The 16,150-nt window shown below is 38.9% G+C and overlaps 1 protein-coding gene across 7 annotated transcripts in view; it reads left to right on the top strand.

Moving 5' to 3' along the window:
- ZNF385D (zinc finger protein 385D) overlaps nt 1-16,150 on the top strand; it is an 897,446-nt gene that overhangs the window by 746,651 nt on the left and 134,645 nt on the right. For all 7 annotated transcript variants that reach the window (XM_084794479.1, XM_084794483.1, XM_084794480.1 and 4 more), the window contains one exon: nt 6,355-6,465. In XM_084794479.1, coding sequence (XP_084650605.1) covers nt 6,355-6,465 — 111 coding nt within the window. The remainder of the gene's footprint in view (nt 1-6,354; nt 6,466-16,150) is intronic.

The raw sequence follows: 16,150 nt of genomic DNA, 5'->3' as shown, positions 1-16,150 counted from the left end.
TTGTTTCGTTTTGTTTCTCTATATCTGGCCAAACACTGGGTTCTTTAAGCCCTTAGTAGAATCATTTAGCCAGTCTCTAGCTTCTGATCACTCCAATTGGAGATCTAGAAACCGAGCTGTGGGAAGTGTGAATAGGAGAACTAACAATGCCAGGTGTGTGCAGATGCCTGTACCCCAGCCATTACTCTAAAGGCGGAAGCAGGGGTGTCAGCAGGTAGAGGCCAGTGTGCACTGCATTAACAATTAACAAGTGAACTAACGGACAAACGGGAACGGTTATGTTTAGCATTGTGTATTGCGGAGACCCTACATCTGCGATGTGATGAGCTGCTTCATATCCTCTTTCTCTCCATCCTTTGTGGATTTTAGTTTTTGTCACTAGAAGAAGAGGATAAAATGTAACTTTACAGTGGTTCCTTGATATCAGACACTGTGAATCTTGGAAAGTAACACATGCATACAGATGACCACTATAGAGCCATTTGAAATAGAGAATCACTGTATATCTGAAAATAGAGACAGGTTAAAGAATCATGGTTCAGTCATTTAGGGAAATTGCAGTCCATTGTACTCTATTAGTGAATAGAAAAATGGAATTTAGGTTAAAAAAATATTATTTGGTATAAAGTTAAGTTAAAGAAAATGTTTCTGGTGGTGTATTCCTTTAATCCCAGCACATGGGAGGTAGAAGCAGGAGGATCCCTGTGAGTTTGAGGCTAGCCCAGTCTACAAAGCCAGTTCCAGGACAGTCAAGGCTACACCACCGCCTCTATCCACCCCCCCAAAAAAAATGAAAGAAAGATACAAAAGAAAGAAGTGTATCTGTGTCATAATTTGACTTGTCTTTGTCTTTATTTCCTGAGTGGCATCTTCTAATAGTGTGGAAACTCCCTAAGAGAACGCTTCATGTCAACAGTGACTCCTTAGACTAGACTACAGTGTGAATCCTAGCTACCAGAAAGACAACCGTGTGACTCCAGGATTGGGGCTTTGTGTCAAAATGACCTCTATACAACAGAAGGGGGCTGGAGAAATGGCCAGTGACCCCACCAGGAAGCCCCGGTTACATCTCTGGGCTGCTAAGCCTGTGTGGCTCAGCGAGGAAGCTCCCTTCTCCATTCTCTGGTATTAATGGTCACTGTTTGCATCTGGGATCTCCTGGCTCCTGTCCTTAGGTCACACTGTTGCAACCTAAGGCTGTGGTTTTTTTAATCCTTATTTCATTTTTTGGGGAGGTTCATACATGTGGGCTTCAAATCCAATCAGAAGGTGTTGGGTAATATTCATGTCACCAGCAGACGTATCTTGCCAGACTTATTGTCATGGCTCGTAGACTTCATTCTAGTTCATATTTTCATAGTAAAATCTCAGTCGTGAGTACTGCACTCTCTTGACATCTGCAGTTATTGGTATGGGTTATGAGAACACAAATTTATAGATATAGATGCATGGGAAAATAGATGATCTTGGTACCCAAGAGCATGAGAAGGAGCACAGGAGTTTTCTGAGAGGGAGCTGGCTTTGCACTTACTACATAGACAGGTCTTTGGAAAGCTAGGATGAGAATACCACTCATTGACCTGAAGCACCCAAGAAGTGTCCTTGACTGTCACCTGTAGAATTGCTGTTGCTTGTGATTGCCAGAAATATCGGCCAAGGGAACAGCCTTTACATTTCCAGACTTCTGGCGTTTAAGCTTTTATTCTTTGGATTAAAATCGAAAAGCCACAACAATAATAGAACCAAGGTAGAGGAGCTACCTCACAGGAGAATGTAGACTTAGGATTAAACTTCTCCCACGCTCAAATGGCATGGGACCTTGAGCAGTGCACTGAGCGTGGGGCTGTACCCCCTGGGACAAACTCATCTATAAATCTGTTAACACAAAGCCCAAGGGAAACTATTGAAACCCCGGGCCTTAAGTAGAAATACAAAGTGTCTTAAGTCTGAAATGAAGAAAAATATGCTCATTTGGCTTTAAATAAGGCCATAGGCTGAGTTTGAAATGTAATTCTGGTGTAGAGATGAGGAAAGCATAGCAATAGGTAGAGGGCTGTTCTCTTTCATTTGACTTTGGGACCAAGTTAATACATTTTGAAATTCTGTCCTTCAAAATATCCCTACTTAGAAATCAAATGTATACAACACTGGATAGCACATGGATTTTACAGTCCCTTCACCTTTTCTCTGAGTGCTGTGTTGTGTCCTTTGGGTATGTTTCAAGACTCCGTGCATGAGGTTTCTGTGTTACCATGTTTGATCTCAGTCCTTTATTTACATGGAATCTTAATATTTCACTCACGTTTTCAAAATAAAATTCTCTGCTTACACTGCTATTTGCATCGGAAAATCATGACAATTTAAAAGCAAAAGAACAAAGGAATGTTTACACTATTGTGAAAGTCATCATCTGAACACATATACTGTAGATGTCTCTTTGATTTTAATTTCCCCCTGTGTACTATCAGTGTCTATGCTGGGATTCTGAATTTTCTAAAGCTTATTTGAACCAAGAGCCCCCCTTTTTATGTCTTATACCCATGCTGGCTGCCTTTATTTTGTATTTTGTAGAACTCTGATGATGATATGCACACACTGTAAGAAGTGGTTATTTAACTGGTGATATGCTCTGATTTATGGTATGAAATTGTATATTATCTTCTTTGTAAGGAAGTATGATACATATTTATAACTTTAAGAAAATGGATAAAGTGGTGTGTGAGAGTCCCCCTGTCTGAAGTAGGTTCTGGATTTAGTGCACATCATGCCATATGTCACTTAGTTAAATATTTAGCATTATAAATATTTCTTATTTACAATCTGTCTTTTATAATGATTTCTTGTATAGATTTGTATATAGGACATTATTATTAATTTTCACTTTAAAGGTGTTAGATTTTAGTAATTTTGTTTGTCTAGATTCCTGAAGTTATAAGAGTTTTTGATGTCACTTATACTTTTTGACATCCATCTGTAAGATATAATTCAGTTAAGTATATCTCCCACCCCTTAAGTATATAGGAAAATAAAATAAGTGCACAAGAATATACCACTTCGCATTTTGAAATCTGATTTTATAGTCACAATGATCAGTGCATCATTCATTTCAGATGACAGAATTTTGAGACTGTCACATTTGCATGCAAAGTCTGGATCTGAAATACCTCCCACAAAAATCGAGTTGACGGTAGACAGTACTTCACCAATGTTACAGAAACACCAAAATAATACCTTACTCACCATTCTGAGATAAAAACCAGTGCTCTGTATTTCCAGAGCACGTCTTTGATATAAATATCCAGGGTGTTTATATTTTAAAGTGTCATTATAGGAGAACTGTAATGACCCTTAATCATTAATTATTCAGGCTGAATGGGTCATGGGAAGAATTCAATTTCTGCCCTGAGAGAACTGGGTCTTCTATGCACTGAATACTTGCAACAAAACTTGGTAGGAACCAAGTTCTCTGAACTAGCAGCCTCATTCTGCTTTTCGCGTAAAATTCTGCATGTGTGCTGTGGAAGCATGGGATGGCATTTTAAATGCACAAGACTAACTCCAGGAAACAAAGTGAGCTGTCTGTGTGGCCTCGGAGGTTTCAAACTTGGTGTACTGTTGTTTGTTTGTTTGTTTGTGTGAAAGCAGGAGTGAGTAGGGCTTGAGGGAGTGAAAACGTGACAGTATATATGAAGTAAAATTCTGAATCAGACCCCTCTGCACCTTTCAACGTTGTCATGTAGCAGTCCCAAATGAAGGAAAGGGATTATTCTAATTGAATGTCAGAATGCCTCATGGTTTTAAACTGTTAAAACTGAAGAATAATATAGACTGTGCCACAAACCATGCAAATGTATGTCCTCTGGTAAGTACAAAACCACATTGCGATGCAGCCACTTGCAGGAATGCTACTCAGTCATAAAAAGGATGAAAATTGGATATATGTGACCGTATGATGAGTAGTAAGAACATTAAAAGATGCTACAACCTCAAGTTTTGCAACACCGTTTATGAGTTTAGGGAAATCTGATGACAGGAACACTTTCTTGGCATGGACAAGCCTTTCTATTCCATGTGGACCACAATAAATTAAATCATAGTGACAGAAAGTGGACCAGTTTTTTCTAGGACTCACACTTAGTATTGATGAGTCTTATATGCAAACAATGCCCAAGAATGGACTTTTAAATATTTTATAGAAAGACTGGGAAGTAAGCGGAAGGAAGGGATGCTGTAATTTATTCATATTCAGAAGTGAACATAAAAATCACAGGAACAGCCTAGGTTTCACACAGGATCTGGGAAAATGTGCCACATAGCTTATTTTGGTTTGTTTCTTTGAGATAGGGTCTTACTCTGCAGCCCATACTAGCCTCAAAGCTTTGATCCTCCAACTTCAGCCTTTGGATCCCTGGCCAGTATAAATGAGTACTTCATTTCTCATTGAGATTTTCAACTTACAGGAAGGCAGAAGATGAATTTGATCATGCCCATACATTCTTTTGATTTTTGTAAACTGTTGACTAAACACTAAACTGAGAGGTAACACTTGGAATATATTTGATAAACACTGGGTGCCATTTGTAACACACATTTTAAAGGCTAGATTAGATAAACCATCAAGAAGTTGTCAATGTCAGAGACTCGGAGATTTCTCCTACGTACCAGCAGATACATAGAACCAGCTAACTGACATCCACAATGTGAAATTTACTATTTTTTTTTACTAAGAGAATTAGTAAATAATAATATGTAACAAACTGAATATTAGGAATCATTTACTAGACACATTCTTCACTCTTCCCGTGACGCTTCATTTTCAAGCTATCTCAAGTGATAAAGTTTTTAGTAAAGTGTTTCTAGCAGAATATGATGGTGGACCCCTGTAGTCCCAGCGTGAAGGAAGGTGATCTAAAAGATTCAGTTTGAAACCAGCCTGAGATATATGAATTTCAAGGCCCATCTGGGTGATCTAGTGAGAAAAAAGAAATAACAATAAAGAAAAGAATTCCTGGATATGAGAATATTCAGTAGACATTATGGGTGTATGTATATCTCTGTGTGCACACGTACATAACATTGAAAAAATTTAAATGACCATGTAATGATGCCAGCAATGTTTATCAAAGTGTGAAGTTCATGTTAAGTTTCCTCTTTCACGTACTTTACAGTGCATCTGTCTATAGCTAGACATACAGAACGATATTAAGTCATTTTTATGAATCATCATAGTTAAGTCTCATCCCAACTTTAAAAACTGGATACAAGTGACCAAAGAAGCCTATGCAAGAATTACAGTGTAGACCAAAGTTTTGATATAACGATAACTGTTGAGAGTATTGGCTTTGCACCTAGGACAGTGCTTGGTGAAGATATTACATTTAACAGAGTTTGACTGCTAACACTGGGCTTGGTGTTGCCTATCCTGTTCTCAATCGGGATGGAGATGAGTGAACTTTCACCTGGACTATTTGGCTCTGCCCATATGAGTTTATAGAAGATTGGCATGTAGATGTTTCCGTTCTTCTGTAAGGAAAAAAGTTCATTTCCATTTGATGATTGCTTAGCTCATGAAACTCAAATCTTTTGTTTCAATTAAAATATTCTTTCTGCTGCTTTGAAAGAAGGATGGGTGCCTATACCTGTCCTGGTGTATTTGAACTTCATAAACCTGTCCTAGTGCACTTAAAAATCAATAGGAAATTACTAGTTCCAGAGATTACAATGTCCAAGTCTAAACTGTTGTTAATTTCAGTCTGGCAAGGATCTGCTGCCTGGCTTATAGATGATACGTTACCACCAGGCTTTCACAAAGCTGGAGGTAGTCGAAAACGGATTACCAAGTGATGTAATGTGTACTCCTATGTGTTCTTTCCTGAAGAATTAGATTTGCCTGCTGTACTTTTTGGGTCTTAATAATAATAAACACAGAATAAAGTTGGGTAATGGTGCATAATTAATTTTCATAGTTGATCATATGGTTTGAAGCCCAAGTTTAGACAGTGATATAAACACATTTCTAAGTTAGGCTGCTCGCATTGGTAAGACCTTGAGTTTCCATAAACCTTTAATTATACATGAGTTTTATCTAACTGTGGCAATTGTTGGTCTTAAATGAGAAAAGCACTTAGTGTGAAGACACTAATGGGAACATTTTTCATCTTCTTATCATACCACGCTTCGAGCTTTTTGTTATCTGTTTTCCAAGAAAGTAGAAATGCCTTTTCTTTGAATAAAAGCACTCTTTATTACATAAGCAATAGACAGGAGCTTTGCAGATTTAATGAAATAAGCCACATCCAGTGAAACCAACAACCTTTATTTCTATCTTTTGTGTTTTTTTTTTCCTTCTTACAGATGGATCCTATTCAGAAAGCTGTAATAAACCATACATTCGGGGTTCCTCTTCCTCATCGGAGAAAGCAAATCATCTCATGCAACATTTGCCAGTTGAGATTTAACTCAGATGTGAGTGTACCACTTAGTCACCACAAAATGTATTATATGGTTTTAGTTTTCAGTTTTGCCTCCCAGAAACTGAGCATGCCGATATCCAAAGAAAGCATGTAACTCTATGTGTTCTTTAATTTGGGAGCTTACTATATTGTTTTTGGTTATTTGCTATAGAAAAATTGCATGTACACCTAGATAATCTTGAAATTTGTTGTGTTTTGGGGTTTTGGTTTTAGTACCTTGAGAATACTTAATGTATATCATCTGCTTTGTCTTTGGGGATTATCAGATTCAGAGCAAGCAAAGTTTTCAACGATTACATCTCTGAAGTAAGACAGTTCATTTTTAAAGACCAAACATTTGCTTCAACTACTTTTGCCCAATATTGACAAGCTCTCAGTTCCAAATCCGTGCTGTGGGAATTGTGTGTGTGTGTGTGTGTGTGTGTGTGTGTGTGTGTGTGCGCGCGCGCGCGTGTGTGTGTGTGTGTGTGTGTATGTGTGTGTATGTGTATGTGTGTATGCATGTGTGTGCGCATGTGTGTGTGCCAGAACTGCACATGAACAGGTGACTACAATGACCTTATTTCTAAAAACCCACGTAAAATTCCCATGGGGAGCAAGACAGAAGGTAGGTGTGTGGGGCCTGGCCAGTGGTTTGAAAGTGCTGGGGAATCTGTTCCCATTAATTCCAGTGTTTGTGAGTCTGAAGGTTGACTGCGGGTCTATTCTAGTGATACCAAGGTGACTTGTGGCAAATGTGAAGAGTGTTTGTGACACCATATTCCTAACTGGGCTTTGTGTAAAGCTGATCCTGAGTTGTACAGAAGAAAGAACTGTAGGCCGAGAGGAAATAGGAGTTGTACACCTAGTGCTCAGACTGGGAGCAAACGGAAGGGCCAGGCTGTGCCAACCAAATGAACCCCCAACATGAGGTCATGTTAGCTATGCAAAGCTGCTGGGCCAGCTGGAGAATTTCATCTATGGAGAACATCATAGACAGTCATCCGCCACGTGAAATACATGTGGCCTCTACAAATGGTCATTTCCTTCTGTGAGGAGAACAGCTTCTTTTCATTAGATGATTTCTCAGCCCATGGAACTCAAATCTTTTGTTGCAATTGAAGTATTCCTTCTGCTGCCTTCAGAGAAGACTGGTTGCCAAACCTGTCCTGGTGTATTTGAACTTCACAGACCTGACATGGTGCACTTGGGTAGTTAATAATCAGTGGAAACTTACTAGTCCCAGAGGTGGGGAAGTCCCAATCTAAACCATTGGCAAGTTCAGAGTCTGGCAAGGTTCTGCTGCCTGGTTTACAGGTGAGACATTTTCAGCAGGCTTCCGCAAAACAGAATGGATGAAGGCGCTCCATGGACCGCCATCTTCTGCCCTTATAGTCTATCACATTAACAAAGGCCTCACCTTCTAATGTATCACCTAAGCAGTTAGCATTTCAACACGAGAGAGTTTGCCTGGAACAAAAGAACCACACCATAGCCTAATTTGAATGATTTTCATAATAACTAGCTTAACATGAAACATCAAACACACATGCTGTCCTTAGACAGGATATTTTTGGTGTTTTCAATTTTTATTTGCTTTTAAAAACTTAGCATCTTTATTTGACTGGCACTTAAGTTCATCACAGAGATGCTCGATTCATAAAAAATAGCATATTATAAAACAATGATTTGTATGTAATGATTTTTTTCTAGCTATTGTGAAAACGTAGCATCTTAATGCATAAATATAAGTTGTGAACTTATTTCATTTTTTGAGTTAACTTTGTATTTATTTGCTAGTTAGTTTAAAATTTCACTCATGTGTTCAAGTCATCTTTTTCAAAACAGCTTATACATATATAGTTTTAAATTATTAAAGATTAAAGTGATATGATAAAAGTCATTTGTTTCATGATGGGCTTTTGTTTCAGAAATGGTCCCTGTGTTTTCTATGACTCAAAGACAGTGCTGTAAGGTGTGAGCTCATTTGTGAATGCTGGGTAAACAAAATGCATTTCTAGTGCCATTATTCAAAGCGGCATTTGTTTAGTTCCTGTTCCCCTCAAACTCAATTGAAATTTTGCTTTTGTAATTACCACATAAAAATGATAAGGATCCCCTAAACCAAGTTGCCAGCTTTACACACGTGCTGAGGTGATTTTAATATCTCCATCTTCCAACAATTTCTCTGTCAGTATTTTCCACTCTATTAAAGTGCAGTTATGCATATTAGGAGTCATAAGAATATTTCAAGGTCATTGGACCTTGCACTGAGTGGAAGAATTCCAGTTGCCACATCAGGAAAGCGCTTTGGATTGATCATTCCCAGTGACGAGCCACTCATTTCCTGAGAATGGTTCCAATTTACTAGGGTGTTTTTACTCCCCTAGATTGATTCACAATCATGGTTAGTAACTAGAAATGTTGTTCAATAACTTTAAGTGACATTTGCATTCATAGGTACCATTATTAACATCAACCTGGAGGAGGTATTATGAGAACTTTTGCCATTTTTATTTTCTCAAATATACTCTCATTTTCTTATTAGAAGACAAAAGGCATTTTAATTTGATAATAGTCTTTCTACGTGACTTAGGGTCCCCATGTATGTTAATCAGGGACAGATGCCTACTATTCTCATAATTCTGCCTTGAGGGCTATATGACATATGGTCAAAGGAATATAGCCAAGTTACTGTGGTATTTGGGCTCACAGATATGGGTCACCATTAGCCTTTGCGTGTTTTACTCATGACTAGACAGTGTGTGTATTAGCTGTCTATTCATATGGTGGCTGGGAAGAACACAAATATGTCACCATATTGTTCTGGGGGCAAGAAGTCTGGCATGGGCCTCTCTGGATGTCAGCAAGGTGTTGAAAGACTGTTGTTGCTACAAAGGACTCTGAAGAAGGAAGAACACAGTTCCTTCTGGTTTGCAGTTCATACAAGCGGTGAGCCTCTCCACTTCTCTAGACAAGAGAGGGAGGTTCAGTTCTTTGTCCATTTGCTCTGAGTCTTCTGCCTGACGCCTGCCTATCTACAGATCATACTGAGCCAGCCAAAACTTCAAGGATAATTGCCCCACTTTTAATTCAGCTGACTAGCAAATTTAATCGAAACTTCTAACCTAACTACAGTTTTCCTTGTCATATATCACATGTGTAGTTTCAGCAGATAAGATTTTAGCCATCTTTGGGAGGTCGATGTCTACCATGGATGCTTTCTGGGGAAGTCTGTCCATGGTTCCAATGGCATATGAGGGACATTAATTTCATAGTCCTCTTCATTTGCTCTGTGTTTTTTTCAACTCCTACAAATTCATTGCTCTTACATTTTTCTTTATATTTAATGGTAGATATATACTCATCCTATAGGATTAATTTTAAATGATTGTTATTATATTTGTTTATTTATTTATACATAGTGCATGTATGTGCATGAACACGTGTTTGTCACAACCTGCATTTGTGGTTGGAGTCAGTCTCCATGTGAGTCCTAAGGCATCCAACCTATATCCTCAGGCTTAGTGGCAATCCCCTCTATGCTCTAAGCTACCTTGGCTCCTTACGGTTAATTTTTTAAATGACAGTTTTCATTTTATTTAATTTAAAGATCTAATGTTGGCTTTTTAAAAAGGCAACATTTCAAGCATATTTAGTTAATATGAACTAAGGCATGGGAAGCAATGGAATTGTGTCCCTATTGACCTGCAGTGTTCTAAAATACTAATTTTATAAACTACATAGATGCTGGATTCCAGTATTAATTAAACTTATCAATTGATACATTACAGTAAATCAGTCCCTATATACAGAAAACTTTTAAAGTCCACACACATATCATACCACAATATTTTAATCCAAAGGAAAACTTTTCTAATCCCCAAACAATGGCCTATTTGGTCTTTCCAGATATATATAAATCTGGATTTTATTTTCTTGCTTCTGTTTTTAGGCCTGGAATTTTCTGGAACAACATTGTAATTCACTTGTATGCTTGATTGAATTTTCTGTCACTAGGAAAGTGTTTTTGCCACAGGAACCTTTTTACATTTCAAAGCTTCTTCCCTTTCCACTGAAAATAATAGCTTATAGTTGTTTTCATCTCTAGATCATGAAAATTCAATGTCCTCTCCTTCTCTAAGCTTTTATTTATTTTTTAACCCTTCATATTAAAAACTATGTAGTTTGATGTTATACCATACCTGTTTGCAATATGCTACAGTTTACACTTAAACCTGGCAGATAGTTTTTTAAAGTGTTATATTGAATTCTTAATACAGACTCTTTGTTGAATAAAATATTTTAATATTTGTATAAATATACATTGTGTTCCACAAAAACTTCCAACTAAAGTCTGACAGGTTGTAATTTGTTAAATTATTTAATCATCATCTTAAAGTAAGCATGGATTGCTGTGTGGCCTGAGGAGGTTAGTAAACATGCTTTTGAAAAGCAACTTAAAACTGGGCCAACATGCATTTAAGGTGATATCCATGAAGGAAATGAATAAAGGAGAGACCGCATATCTAATGCTTGCAGAACATGAAATAAGATCTCAAGTTCCAAAGCAAGGAATATGTGTTTTTATGGTAACACTCATAACAACAGAATTTTGTTTTATGTTTGAAGAAGAAGAGACTGCTAATTCCTTTGGCACAGGCTAAGGTATACGGAAGAGATTTTTAAGTGGTCAGGGGGCCAGTGCTCTTAGGTGCTGAGCCCAGGAAACCAACCTTTGACAGGAGGGGCTGCATCTCCTACTACTGTAAATTTAAGGATCCATATCAACAGCAATCCACATACCTCTTATGCTTCTTTGCCCCCAGCTGTTGTGATAGACAAGAATTTCTAAATTAAGCAGTTTCCCCATCTGCAGGCATAATGAAAAAGAGGCTTAGAAGAGAGTAATCCAAGAGTCCATATTTCCCCGTTTCTTTTCCATAGATTAAAAACTCAGATTTTAAACATATAAAAAGAGAAAGGTGATATTGCATAGGACCAGTGTGTGTCCCATTAGTAGAGGGATATCTCTGTTCCTGGGCAGTATGTTTACTTCTGAGATCTGTCCTCTGTTAGTGCAAGGAGATGGGAGCTACTTAAAGAGTGTAAATATGAAGGTGGCAATAGATGCCAAAAGTCTGTCATGACAGCAAGATGCTTAGAACTGGCTTATACCAGGCACATACCTTCAAGCATGGGGAGGGAAGACTATGCCACTGAGGCAATTGACTGGTTTCCATCTCAGTGAATCCAAAATTGGCCTTGGGTCTCAGGAAGTGGGAGGGAGCATCTGCTGATGCAAAAATTCTCTCTATGCCTTCAATACCAATCAATAAATTACGAGTAGATTAATGAATGGAGTAGCAAAACTTGTAGACATTTCCCTTCTTTCTCTGGAAGGAAAACGGAACTAAAAACAAGACTGCTTTCAGCTGTGCTGCTGTATTTGTGCCACCTTCCCTACATTTTGATAAAACGAACTCTGGAATTCCTAATGCCTCTGCAGGAATCATATCTTAAGCTACGGGTTCCTAAAAACTAAGCCTGGAAAGTTAGATCTTTAATTGGATAGAAGAAAGTGGAGTCCGACTTGGGCATAGCCTGCAGATGATTCTTATGACCTATACACTTGCTTTGTGGCAGCCTCCAGAATTTTCGATTATTTGAAAAAGCCACCAACATCTAAACTCCCCAATTTGAACTTTATTATACTTGAATTTGGTGGATGTTGGTGACTTCCTCACAGTTGACTGAGGTTTGTATTTATGAGTCATGAGATTAAAAAACCCTGACACAACCCAGTTAGTGACCCGGAAGTCACAAGATATGCCTTTCTCATGCAAGTTTAATCAATGATTCTCCATCCCCTTTGATAACCATATGCAGTTCTTAAAGTAATACGTGCCACTAACCTAGGCTATAGAAAATGAGCTACTTGTCATCAAGAATCCAAAGCTATCGCGGTAAAGCTTGCCCACCCCTTTATACTTACTCTAGTCACTGTCTTCAGAAGCCATGCATGTTTCATTATAGTTTCTTTCAACTTCTTAGCAAGCAGTTTCCCCACCTCCCTGGAACTAGAACAGCAGAGCTTCATTCCTGGGGAGAAGACCAAAGGACTTCAAAGAAATTTGTATCCATTTTTACATTGCCTGGATTTTCCTGGCTCTTTGTACCATTTTCCCCTAACCTTTGTTGTTGGCTATTGGTTCTTTTTTTTTTTTTTAACCAAAATTTATTGTCTGGATTAATTAGTTAGAGCAGTTGGGAAAACACATATTTACATTTTTCAAGTGTAAGCCTTGCCCTGGTCACTCTATAAATCAAATGCACCTACCAATTTATTCTCTCTTCACACTAGAGGTTTCTCGTGGTGATGGTTTCAGGGGTGATAACTCAGTTTGATCCTGGACTAAAGGAAACTGAAACTATACCAAGCACGAAGGAAGTTGCACACTATGCTAAGGGGACCATGGTAGAATCCCTTACAGGGCTGACAAGCCTAATCTACTAGTCCTGCCTCGTCTAGGCAGTGTTTAAAAACTTGTCTTATATCAAACATTGGGTTCCAAAATCAGCTGTCTTGGAGCCAGCCAACCCTTACTTTAAATGCAGAACAATGCCTAAAGCATCTGCTGTCTTGGCCCAAATCTATGTTTTGACACAAACTGAACCTGATCAAGATACAACTTAACAGTCCTATAGGGGAGCTCATATCTGTGTATGGGTGTAGAGTAGGGCAGCTGGAAACAAAACACAGTGTGACTCCAGGCGTGCGCGCTTTGTTCTGATGCTTTTGAGACACAAGAGATTTTGCATAATCGCACATAACCGTCTGTATATGGGCCTCTTCTGTACTGGACGGAAATGAGCTTTGCAGTCCCTATGCAGGAGATCCGTGTGGCTGTTTGACACACTTATTCTTACCCAGCTTATTGGTGATTAGGGCAGTCCACAGGGCTTTCAACCTTCCCTTAGACTTCTTTTTAAATAAGGTTGTAGAAGTAATCTCTAGCAGATTCCATCCATTCCCCAAGCAGGGCTTATTGTCTCTGCATCAGTGAACTTGTCATGATAATCAACTTTTTTTGTCCCAACCATCAATCACTCTTGATTACAGCTGGATAGAAGTTCTGTTCTGTTGATCAGCTCATCAGTGCACGTAATATTACACCTGGAGGCCAGTACGAATCAAACCTCCATGGGGGGGAAAAGCATTTTCCTCCAAGGCTCTTGTGGAAGATTTCATCATTTACATTTATGTCTCATTGAGTTGTCATGTCTGTCTTTGACTCTGCCTCCTCCCTCAGCATAAATCACCTTCCAAAATAGCTCCTTAGTCTTTTCGATTATTTGTTCAATTATTCTGCTCATAATCTATTTTATTCCTATTATCATATTAAGTTTTCCAATCCTTAGTGCAGATATTGTAAAAAAATTCAAATCACATTAATTATAATTCAATGAATATTCAGTACCACTGTAAACCAGTTTATCATGTTTCACTTGGATGTTTGCAAGTCTAATTGTGTTGATTTTTTTTTTTTTATGGTTTCCTGAATTAGAATTCTTGTTTTCTGTTTTGACTTTTGCAACTGAGTATTTATCTTTAATTCTCATCATATTTTAAGTAACATTAACGATCTGTCTTTGTACTTTAAAAAAAATCATTGAGAAGTAAATATTTAAAAACCAATCACTCAAAGTCAGGCCAGACTACAGTATGATTCTACAGTTTTCATTTATTTTTTTGGTTCTTGTAGCTTTGGCCGTCCTGGACTCACTTTGTAAGCCAAGCTATCCTTGAACTCATAGAGATCTATCTGCCTCTGTTTCCTGGAGTGTTGGGATTAAAGACATGTGCCACAATGCCTGGCAATTTCACAGTGTTAAATGGTAGCCAAATGAATGTTGAAAGTCATCATCACTTAAGTGGCAATGTTCACATATAGTCAATGTGTGCAGAGAATTATTATAACTTGTCTGGTATGAGATGATAAGCCTGTATAACTAACTAAAGGAAGAGTTATCTATCTCTCTCTCACTCTCAACCCCAACTTTGCTCCTCTGAAGATGGTCTTCACATTGGAATTTCATTAGCACATTAAATTCAGGCAGAAAATTTGAAGCAGATTTTGGGAAGCAATGGTATCCTATTGCTAAAGTTTCTGCCCATCTTCCTCTAAATAAATTGCCAATGGTTACACTGAAATGTGCCAAGAGTGAAAGCCCTAGACTCGTTCTCAGTCTCTCCCAAAGGGTATTTCATGTACAAAACTGTTTTTCCTTTGTTTTTAATGACACTCCTAGGACGCTGGAGAATGATAAGGAATGAAGGGTAGCACAGCACAGGGTTGCCCTGTCACATGAAGAGAGGCGTTCCCTACAGGTACACTCCCAACACAGATTTCCAGAACAAATGCCTGAGTTTCCAGAAAAGGGAGAAGGAGATACGTGATTTTGAGTTTCTTTGTGCGTGCGTGCGTGCGTGCGTGCGTGCGTGCGTGTGCGTGCGTGCGTGCGTGCGTGCGTGCGTGCGTGTGTGTGTGTGTGTGTGTGTGTGTGTGTGTGTGTGTGTGTTTTGAGTTTCTAAAGGGCCTGCAGACTAGAGTCTCCAAATATCATCTCTCTGGTGACTCTGTATGCCAGCCTTTGCCTGACTAGTCACTACTTCATTTGGCTAGCTAACAGTTACCACGGGGTGAGGTGGAGGAGGACTTTCCAGTGTTGCTGCTTTCCTCTTCAATTAAGAGGCGAATTCCTTGGGGCCAGTGAGATGGCACCACACGCCTGGGGACATGAGTTCAATGTCTGGATCACATGTAAAGGTGAAAACAGGGATCCAGCCCCACGGAATTGTCCTCCATCCTCCACAGGCACAGCATACATGTGTGCTATGTCCTGCTCAATGGCACACAGACTAACAGCATCAAAAAATAACAATAATAAGTTTTCAAAAGGCAAAATCCTTAGCATGGGCACACAGCTCTAACAACTATGGCTGCTGGGAGTTTTGTTGTTATTATTTTATCTGGTTTAATTTTATTGCTAGAATTTTGAAGGGCTGACAGTTGACAGAGGCCTTAGCCTTACTATGCAAGCATGCTATCCTGGAGATACATATTCAAACCTTGGTTCATTGAAATGGGATCTTGATATGTAGACTAGACCAGCCTCAAACTTACAGTCCTGCTCTAGCTTAGGGTTATTATCACTGTGATGAAACATATATGTGATAAAACACATATGTAAAGGAACCATGACCAAAGAAAGTTGGAGAGAAAAGAGTTTGCTCACATTACACTTCATATCATAATTCAGCATCTGAGGAAGCAAGGACAGGAACTCACGCAGGGCAGGGACCTGGAGACAGGAGCCAAAGCAGAAGCCATGGAGGAATGCTGCTTACTGGCTTGCTCAGCCTGCTTTCTTATGGACTGTTGGACTACCCAGACCAGGGATGGACCCACTCACAATGGCTCAGGCCCTTCCCACATCGATCACTAATGGAGAACATGGTCTTACAGGGCAGCCTACAACCCTGTCTCATGGAGGCATTTTCTTAATTGCTTCTCAGATGACTCCAGCATGTATCAAGTTGGCAGAAATCTGTCCAGCATATCCTTCCTCAGCCTCTTGAGTGCTGGGATTCCAGGTGTGTGTGTGTGTGTGTGTGTGTGTGTGTGTGTGTGTGT

This window comes from Acomys minous, assembly GCF_964271855.1.
Source record: "Acomys minous genome assembly, chromosome: 9".
Taxonomy (NCBI): Eukaryota; Metazoa; Chordata; class Mammalia; order Rodentia; family Muridae; genus Acomys; species Acomys minous.
Note: the sequence above shows the minus strand (reverse complement) of the source record. Positions and strands in the feature narration are given on the sequence as shown.